The sequence below is a fragment of the Sinocyclocheilus rhinocerous genome, unplaced genomic scaffold (genome assembly GCF_001515625.1).
Source record: "Sinocyclocheilus rhinocerous isolate Xijiao unplaced genomic scaffold, SAMN03320098_v1.1 scaffold1427, whole genome shotgun sequence".
NCBI lineage: Eukaryota > Metazoa > Chordata > Actinopteri > Cypriniformes > Cyprinidae > Sinocyclocheilus > Sinocyclocheilus rhinocerous.
This window is the reverse complement of record NW_015632469.1, coordinates 381,271-391,835: the sequence shown is the minus strand read 5'-3', so window position 1 is coordinate 391,835 and position 10,565 is coordinate 381,271. Positions and strand designations below refer to the sequence as shown.

At 37.1% G+C, this 10,565-nt stretch overlaps 1 protein-coding gene across 1 annotated transcript in view; it reads right to left on the bottom strand.

Annotated features, from left to right (window-relative positions):
• The window catches only part of LOC107742435 (heat shock 70 kDa protein 4), an 18,903-nt gene extending 8,683 nt beyond the window's left edge, over positions 1-10,220 (bottom strand). Inside the window, 9 exon segments of the mRNA XM_016555390.1 lie at positions 2,483-2,634; positions 2,726-2,802; positions 2,955-3,199; positions 5,687-5,820; positions 6,113-6,212; positions 7,114-7,236; positions 7,413-7,553; positions 7,642-7,699; positions 9,879-10,220. Coding sequence (XP_016410876.1) covers positions 2,483-2,634; positions 2,726-2,802; positions 2,955-3,199; positions 5,687-5,820; positions 6,113-6,212; positions 7,114-7,236; positions 7,413-7,553; positions 7,642-7,699; positions 9,879-9,985 — 1,137 coding nt within the window. The 5' untranslated portion in view covers positions 9,986-10,220.
• Between the last annotated feature and the right edge of the window lie 345 nt (positions 10,221-10,565).

The following is a 10,565-nucleotide window of genomic DNA, read 5'->3' as shown; positions in this document are numbered from 1 at the left end:
GCACCTTCCGGGAGGGGGGCGATATGTCAGTTCTGTTAAACCTGTTCTGTTGTGTTTTCCTCCCCCACGTGCTCCATGTCCTAGGTTTTCCCCCAGGTTTGATTATGCCCTTATTTGGTCTGTCCTGTTCCTGTTCCCATTATGTTTATTTAATTCACCTGTGTCCTAGTAATTACCCTCGTTTAGTCTTGTGCATATATAATGGTGTCTGTTCTTGATTTCCTTTGTCCGGTATTGAATGTTCGTCTTGTGCTACATGTGTGCCTGCCTGCCCTGTGTTACCCCGAGTTGGAAGGATTAAAGACTGTGTTTTTGTGAATTATCCTGCGTCTCCGCGTCTTTTGCTCCATGCTCCTCAAAGTAGCACAGTCCTGACAGCAACTAAAACATTTCAGAATAAATGCTTCCATGAAAGATGTATCAGTATTGTATCAGTAACAGTACATGTTTTTTGTACTGACATTTTGAGAATGTTATTAAAGACCAAATCTCTAATATTTTCTCTAGAACACAAAAACCATTAGCTATTTATATATCGTTCATGGAACGTTTTTTTTTTTTTTTAGATGGTAGTTTTTTAAACATTAATACTTGTTTCAGGACATTCAGAGAACATCCAAAAGTATAATGTTTACAAAATTAGAAAATGGACCGTTGCCTTAATATTTTTTCTAACGTTTGCATAACCAAGAAAATGTTTTTAAAACATTTAAAAAACTGGACGTTTTGAGTATTAAGAGAACATTCAGAAATAACATTTGTATAACTTAATGGGAACATTAGCAAAACATTCTTAGAACATATTTTTGTTAATAATATTAATACGTTTCACAAGAAAATAGTTTTTACGTTTTTCTACTTCAAAATTTCCAGTTTAATTCAATGAGTTTTGCATCTTCTTTGTAATTGTGAAATTTACTAGCAATTTCCTGATGAAAATTGTTTCTACACCAATTTTTATTTCAGTAGCTATAGATTTTGTGCAATGAACAGACTAAAATGTAATTCGTTATTCAGTAATAATCAGATTTGCTGCATTCCATTTGGTCACATGAGATGCAATACTCAACTATGAAACCTGACATGTTGCATCCAACAGCACCATATTTGAATGGATGCTGGTGGATGGAAAGTTTTTCGGTGAATAATAGCTTATATTTCCATCTGTCTGACACACAAGTTTTGCATTGCAATATAATCAATCAAGTTTTATGATGGTAATTTTTGAGGGCCATAATCTGTATCGCTATTCGTTCGGTATCATATGGAAAAGAGTTTCTTCTTTTCTGTTCCCTAGAATAGTCTGCAGCTGCCGAACAACATGAGGGTTGACAATTTTTTAAGGATGACATTTTTTATTTTTGGCTGAGATTTAAAACTAAATTACTGCGTCGCACTGCGCTCAGGAACAGTCTGCTTCTAATCTCGTTCAAAAGTTCTGGAGATCTAAAAGCATGAGAAAGTGATTGAAAGATCCACCCTGTCCCAGTTTCCCCAATTATCTCTCGTCTCATGGCAGATATGAGGCAGAAAAGTGGCGCGTCTTCGTTAGACACTTAACGCTTCCGTTTGTTTGAGATCTTTGGTGTGAGAAGGAAAAGCGAGCACTGGCACGCTCGTTTGTTTGGTATCAGGACGGAGAACGGACTCTCACACGAGAGGGATTCCTGCTCACATGGAACTGTGCTCCGGGAAAAGGACAATTATGAGGGGAAAAAATGAACAGAATTTAGACTGAGGTTTAGGAAGAAATAACAAAGACGTTAAGTCTGGGGATGGAGAATAGTAGGTGTTTTTTTTTGTTTGTTTGTTTTTTTCAGTAAGCCCTTTTTATTAGTTTATGGTGTTTTGTTTAGCTTTATCGTGTTTTCGTGATGCATATATGTGACCCTGGACCACAAAACCAGTCGCTGGGGTATTTGTAGCAATAGCCAAAAATACATTGTATGGGTCAAAAGTATCGATTTTTCTTTTATGCCAAAAATCATTAGGTTATTAAGTAAAGATCATGTTCCATGAAAATATTTTGTACATTTCCTACCGTAAATATATCAAAACCGAATTTTTGATTAGTAATATGCATTGCTAAGAACTTAATTTTGACAACTTTAAAGATGATTTTCTCAATATTTAGATTTTTTTGCACCCTCAGATTCCAGATTTTCAAATAGTTTTATCTCGGCCAAATATTGTCCTATCCTAACAAACCATACATCAATGAAAAGCTTATTTATTCAGTATTCAGATGAATACTGAACAAATTAAAAAAAACTGACCCTTATGACTGGTTTTGTGGTCCAGGGTCACATTTATGCACAGACAGCTTGTAACACTCCAAAGACAAAGCAAAATATGAAATCGCGTCATATGACTCCTTTAAATAGTGTGATACAGTATATATCGACTTTATATCAGCCATGGGTCACCCTGTTCTCTAAGATATCGGCATTTGCCATTAAAAAGTTCATGTCCAAGAACTAACCTGCAGTGCACATCCTCTGGCCACAGCCTCGTCCGCGTTCAACGTCGTGCTCAGCTCCTTTCCGAAGAATTTGCTGATTCTCTCTTTGATGGCTGGAATCCTGGAGGCGCCGCCCATGATCTCCACTGCATAGATGTCGTCTTTCTTCAGTCCTGGTTATAGGAGGGAAAAAAACACCACCACTGTTGCATCACTGCTTGACGGGGAAGACACGCTGCTAAAAGCAAAAGCGCTTGCACTCACTGGTCTGTTCCATGATGCTGCGCAGCGGAGCCTCCACCTTAGCCAGCAGCTCTGCACAGAACTCCTCAAACTTGGCTCTGGAACAAGAGAGTCATGAAGATATTATTAGACGTGGTATTTTAACGAATTAACCTGCTGACATCATAACATTTCCCCGTCACAGCTCAGTGCCTAATTTACGCCGCTGACACTGAGCACCCAGTTTAGCTGTTGGCATGCGGTTACTGACCTGTTGAGCGTGCCTGAGACGTCGATGTCATTCATGAAGCATTCGATGTTGAGCGGCAAGTCCGAGGAGTTGGCACTCATGAGTTTCTTCAGTTTCTCGCACTCCTGGTAGAGCCGCACCAGAGCGCGGGGCTTCGATCGCACGTCTAGCTTGTACTTCTGTGCAAACTCCTCACAGAAGAACTTGACCAGCACCTCATCGAAGTCTTTACCGCCCAGCTCAGGGTCAAACGCAGAACCCAGAACCTGCGTTAATCAGTCAACAAAAGCATTGAGGGACAAACTGTTGCTATCAAATAGACACATGTACAAAACTATGCAACAGTTTCTTAAAGGGATAGTTCACCCCAAAATGAAAATTCAGTCATTAATTACTCACCCTCATGTCGTTCCAAACCTGTAAGACCTTCGTTCATCTTCGGAACACAAATTAAGATATTTTTGATGAATTCTGAGAGCTCTCTGACCCTCCCATAGACAGCAAGGATCCTTACACGATCAAGGTCCAGAAACGTAGCAAGGAGATCGTTAAAATAATATATGTGACATCAGCGGTTCAACCGCAATATTATGAAGCTACGAGAATACTTTTTGTGCGCAAAGAAAACAAAAATAACGACTTTATTCAACAATTCGTCTCCTGTTTACGTTGTTTACACTTTGCTCTGAACGTAAACAGCATATCCGCGAACATATGTTGTTTACATATGTTACGTATGTACGTTGTTTACGTATGTGATACTCTCCAAAATGGCGCTATAGGGTGACGCGGAGGAGACGAATTGTTGAATAAAGTCGTTATTTTTGTTTTCTTTGCGCACAAAAAGTATTCTTGTAGCTTCATAAAATAACGGTTGAACCGCTGATGTCACATAGATTATTTTAACGATGCCCTTGCTACGTTTCTGGACCTTGATCGTGGTAGTTACCTTGCTGTCTATGGGAGGGTCAGAGAGCTCTCAGAATTCATCAAAAATATCTTAATTTGTCTTCCGAAGATGAACGAAGGTCTTACAGGTTTGGAACGACATGAGGGTGAGTAATTAATGACTGAATTTTCATTTTGGGGTGAACTATCCCTTTAAGCTTAAATGGTTTTGACTTGACAGCTCATCTTAAAAAAAGAAAACTCATGGCACTGGACAAAAGACACGCATGTGTACAGTAGCTATGTTACCATCCACCTATTTTTATGTGCATTTTGAAATATCGCATTAAAAAAAACGCCTGGATGGAAACGCCAAGATGAGCATAAATTCTGAAAATGTGCATTAAAAAAATGCACACAACCGAGTAGGTTAAACTTTTTATCCGATAAGAGAAAATGCGCATAAACTATGATGGAATCACATTTACCGAATAAATTCCACCATGCTCATCAAAAAAATGTCATGTGACACTGCACACTTGGGCAGGATAACTTGACTAACCCGCGGACCGATCTCGTTGCACAGCATCTGAAATGTTGTTTTGGTTTTTCTGCAATGCCTGAGCAAAGTCTCATCAAAGTAGGCCTATTTCTGTATAACTGTCTCACGACTGCGTTCCCAAACAGCAGCATCCACCTCCGAAAGCAATGACAGCGTTTATTGTGTTTCATCTGCTTGCTCTGAGGAGCAAGCAATTCATCATATATGAAAATTATTATATTCAGTGGCTTTTCCTACTTTTTTTGTGATAATTAGTGCCAGTTTATCAGCAAGCGACGATTTTGTTCTCTTTGGCTTGTTGGATGGAAACGGTGTTTTATTCGCAAATGTTTTATGCGATGTTCCAGTTTTGCGCATAAATTCACATTTTTGGATGGAAACATAGCTAGTGGCCAACAATCTGGAGTCCAACTGTTTCATAATTGTTTATGAAATTGATTGTTGAATTTGTTAACAAAATCGGTGCTTTAACCCTTGGGTTTTCCTAATTTAGTTCACTCGTGATCCTTCGCGGTCAAAACAGACTGAAGACAATAAGTGTGACTTTTTTTCCCCCTCATGAAATGAATGGAACTAAATTTTGTCTCAAATATATTAATTATTTAATATTTTAAGGGATTTAATGATGCTAGACAAAAAAAAAAAAGTTAAATAAGCAGCATTTGTGTCTATATAAAAATATTATTTTCAATTAAATAGTGTTTAGAAAGTCATGCATAATACAGTCGAGATGCCTGTGTAGTCCAATATTTAAACACACACGTATATGTAATCTATGTATATGTAATCGTATATGTAATAACTAAATTCACATTATTTTAGTATCATATATATATATATGCACACACACAGTATATATCATTAGTTTGTTAATGTTTTAAAGATTTATTTATATACTTACTGTTTTTATTTTAATGTTAGTACAATTTTTGTAATTTTGTTATGTGGTTTTGTCATTTTTATTAGCTTTTGTTTATTTAAATATACTTGTTTAAATTTTAGTTCAGGGGGGGTTTCCCCCCCCAGTTACTAATTTTAGTGCTTCAACTTAAACTTAAATAAGTTAATAAGTTAATTAATTAAAATAAATAAATAAAATCAGTTTAGGCAACTAACTGAAACATGTTTCTCATCTAATATTTTTTATTTTATTGTAGGTTTATTTCAATTACCAAACATGTTGTAATAGTTTTAGATTTAGTTAACAATAATAACCTAACCCTGCCCTGAATATTAATGTTTTGACAGTTAAGAAATGGCACAATAATGTGCATAATAAAGTATGTGGAGAGAAAAGCCTCACCTTCAACTTGCCCTTGTTAAAGGCACACACAGAGACCTGATAACCAGCGTGACCAACATCCACGAACACCACAATCCTGGGCTTCTCCTCAGGAGCAGGCAGGTCCTGTTTGTAGATCCCATACGCCAGTGCAACTACAATTACAGTAAACACGTGAACACATTAAACTCTTCAAACTAAAGGTAGACGACTAGACGTAGAGTCATATGGAAACGGTTTTATTTGCTTGTATTTTTAATGTTTTGGGGGCCCAACGCTGTACAATCCATATCTGTTTGTTGGAAAAGGAAATCTTTTCTTTGTGTTCCATAGAACTAACAGAAGTCTGGCATGACATGAAAGTGAGAATATGACATGACAGGTCTGGCATAAACAGTGACGGAAGTTTCATTTTAGGGTGAAGTAAATCCATCTGAAGTATTTTACCTGCTGTAGTGTCATTCATGAGTCTGAGGCAGTTAAGGCCTGCGATCTGTGCAGCATCCATGACTGATCTTCTCTCGGCATCAGTAAAGAAGCTGGGAACCTATGCAAGAGCATGAGAACACCAAAAAAACAATAACTACTAACATTCATTACACAGTAACTACAACAGCTAAAGACATGAATAATAATGCAATATTCTAAAAATAACATCAGTGATGTTACTGGGACTAACGCTAGAGAAGAACAAACAGCAAGAGTCAAAAAAAGGAAGAAATGCTCAACTCAAAATCAAATTTAAAAAAACGCTGATGTGAGGTGAAGGTAGTGACATTTGTCATAAATTAAGTCAAATGTATTCAAAGCACCTTTATATATAATCACAATGTTATTATATATAGTATCTTAATATCTTCACACCTTATAGACGCATTTAGCAGATTAAAGTTACAAGCAATCAAGCATTGAGATTTGCTAGTATATATCATCTTATGTGAGTATACTTTATGTATGGACGTAAAGTTCACAGACATATTCATATATCCATTTTAAATTACATTTTTGAGACAATATATATATATGCATTTGTGTGTATCTTTATATATCTATCTATTTATATGTACACATGCATTGCTTCACAAAAGTGTACTGCATGCACGCAGTACAATAGTATTATATACTATATACATATATATATATATATCTTACTTTTAATATATGGGCAATAATAAAGTTTACATTTCTGACAATAAAACAATCAAGAATTTTCCAAATCTGCCAATAGTCCCTAGTAAACCCAGTTTACCATACGATTACTTTTGGTATTCGGAAATAAAATCTGCCTTTTCCCAAGTGCAATCATGCATATAATAAATGATGACGTTATTGACTGCCTCATATATCACAGCTCCTTCTGAAGATGACCACACTGCTCTTTGCATTTTACAGACGGATTATGCAGTTCTAGTGAATATTTCAAGTGTACTTATAGAGAACCGGCGTACAGAGATGACGCAGTCTGCCACAGGTTTTTTGAGCGCAGCTTCAGCGGTCTCCTTCAGTTTGGTCAGCAGCATGGCAGTGACCTGCTCAATGCTGAACACCTTCTCCTCCTCCATATACATGACCTGTGGAGACAGACAGCATAAAGCACTGTGAAATAGCCACAACTGAACAGAGCAGCTGTTACAACATAGGCAAGGCAAGTTTATTTATATAGCACATTTCGTACACAATGCTAATTCAAAGTGCTTTACATACACGTGACTATTTGTTCCGATCACTGCTGTTTAATTAGTCTTACCTTAATACCAGTGGTTCCAGTTGGCATCTGAGCGAGATCAAAGACCAGGCTGGACTTTTCCGCCTGAACGTACAGGTCGCTGAACGCCCTGCCATGGAATCGCTTAAAACCCTGCACAGTGTTCTTGCAGTTTGTGACCACCTTGTTGTGAGAACAGAAATTACCATTACAACTTCTCCCCATCCATGCAATGCGTTTTCTCACTTATTTCAAATAAATAAACATTTACCTGGCTTTTGGCGGCTGCCCCTATCGATCGATTACGAGGACCGAATGACACAAATGACCTAAAAAGGACACATTATCAATACACATCAATTTAAAATGATCTTAAATCATTATTCTTGAAACTTTAACTTCATGCTCACCACAAAATTAAAAATTGCTGTAAGTTTACACACTCTCAGGCCATCCAAGATGTAGATGAGTTTGTTCCTTCTTCAGATTTTAGAGAAATATAGCATTGCATCAGTGTCTCAGCAATGGATGCTCTGCAGTGAATGGGTGCCGTCAGAATGAGAGTCCCAACAGCTGATAAAAACTGTTTTTATCAAGTATTCCACACCACTCCAGTCCACCAGTTAATGTATTGTGTAGTAAAAAAAACTGCATGTTTGTAAGAAACAAATCCATCATTTAGGCGTTTCAACTTCAAAACGTTGCACCAAAAGTCCATAATCCATAAAAACGCTTCATCCATTGAAAACGTCCATCTCCCGTTGTCCTGTAAAACCCAGCCACATATTTGCTTAGAACTGTTTTTGCCTGCAAACGGTGCTTAATCTGTGCATATTTCTCTCCTGATTCAGACAAGACAATTTTTTTCACTCCAGGAAGCAATTTTATGGATTATGGACTTGTATGTTGAAGTTAAACGTGTCTTAATGATTAATTTGTTTATTAACAACATGCAGATTTTCGCTTCTCAAGACATTAACTGATGGACTGAAGTCGTGTGGATTTGTGTGACTTTTTAAATCAGCTGTTTGGACTCTCATTCTGACGGCACCCATTCACTGCAGAGGATCCATTGGTGAGCAAGTGATGCAATGCTACATTTCTCCAAACCTGTTCCCATGAAGAAACAAACTCATCTACATCTTGGATGGCCTGAGGGTGAGCACATATTCAGAATATTTTTAATTTTTGAGTGAACTATCCCTTTAACTAGTACTAGCCTATGGCTTCTACCTATCCCTTTTCGAACGGGTTGAGTATGATGTAAAAAAAATTTCTTCGTTGGTTTTGTATTGCTTATTTTGTATTAATTTGTATATTTTATTTTGGGTTTTTTTTTCATTCTTTTTTTTAACTGTTCGAAATAAATTTCTTTCATTCATTCATACTCTTTCTTTAGACTGGTATATCATCATTTTAAAGTAAGCACATTTTAAAAGCATTTTAATAAAGTAATAACCTGAAGCATCCTCTAATATACAACATCACTATTACTAAGATTTTCTCTTTGAAGTGAAGACACCCCAATTCCAAAAGCCATTTTATAACTATTAAAATCAAGTTAATGAAATGCCTGAGATTTGTGTTTTTTGAGATTCATAACCTTGTCAGTTTGACTGATAAACAGAAGTTCTGTTCGGTTTTGTGGACTTATTTGCACAAGGAAAGCATCTACTAAAATGTAGTAATCTAACGTAAATTACACTGACTTATCTTAGATCAGCCTGCCATTAATTCCTAATTAGTGCTGTCAAACGATTAATCGCATCCAAAATAAAAGTTTTTGTTTACAAATTATGTGTGTGTATACGGTGTATATTTAAATACAAACAAATGCATGTATATATTTAAGAAAAATATGTTATGTTTATATATTCAGTATAATTATATATAATATAAAATATAAGAATATTAATATATAAATGAAAATATTTTCAATATATACTGTATGTGTGTGTATTTATACATACATGATTAATATACACAGTACATATACATATATAATGTAAACAAACTTTTATTTTGGATGCCATTAATCGCGTGACAGCACTAATTCCTATTATCTCAAGCCATCAGAAACTATCATTTAACATCAGTTAATATTTTAAGTAACACGTTAAAAGTCATGTAAATGCTTAAATGATATACTTGAACGACAATAAGAAGAAATGTATAATAAGCAGTTGTTCAGAGTAACGCGTGTCGGGTTTCCGAGCGGTCTTATTAAAATGTGCTAGAATGTTCCTGCGGCCGCCGGCGTGACGTCACAGCAGCGCGAGCCACGCTCTAGCGTGCAGCTAACCGCTCTCCTTCATCACAATGAAAAACATGTCTTCACTAGTTTTACATTATTTAGATCAAATCAAATGACATGATGGAAGAAAACACGCTCTGTTCACGTTCCACGCTTTTTAGTTTTGATGTCACCGCGTGAATGGACCGTGACAGGTCAATTTTACAATACATGCAGTCTCTAAAGCAGAATGAAAGTAACGTTATTTGACTCACGGTGTACATCGGTCGCTGTATTCGTTCGCTACGGTCTCTATTCCACCGGCCCGAGCCACAGCAACATAACAGCTCTGGAAGCCCACATCAAATCCCACCACTGACATCTTCACAAATACAGTCCGGCTAAAATACTGAATACTAGCAAGAAGTGTCCTTTAAAAATATATAAGAGTCACGGAGAAGCGCGGTTGAGCTTGTTATTCCTAAAAGTCGTGTTTAACGCGATTTCATAGTTCTCGGTTGTCCATTGACTAAAGTCGATGCTGCTGCAGACCGGCTGTCTCTGCTGCATGCAACGGGTAAAAGATGGAGTTCACGCTGAAGTTAACGGTTTTATCGCGAGAGTTCGGGAGTTCTAGATGGCTCTGGAGCTTTCCGTGAATGACGGAGCCATGACGACAAATCCAGCCAATCGAAAGCGTTTATATCAGTACAAGAATTCTACTTTATTTTTTGTTATTATCAGGCGAAAGCGCAGAATGCAGAACTGTACACTGCATTATTATCAGGGTTGCCAGGTTTTCACAAGAAAACCCGCCCAATCGCTACTCAAAAGTAGCCGAAAACGAGCCCAATCGCGATTCGAGGGGGTCCCCAGTTAAAAATTGCGTTTCTGAGGGAGGGGCTTCATAAAAGCAGGAAATGATCAGAGCGTTCAGAGGAGAAGGGACAGAGAGGTGTGGA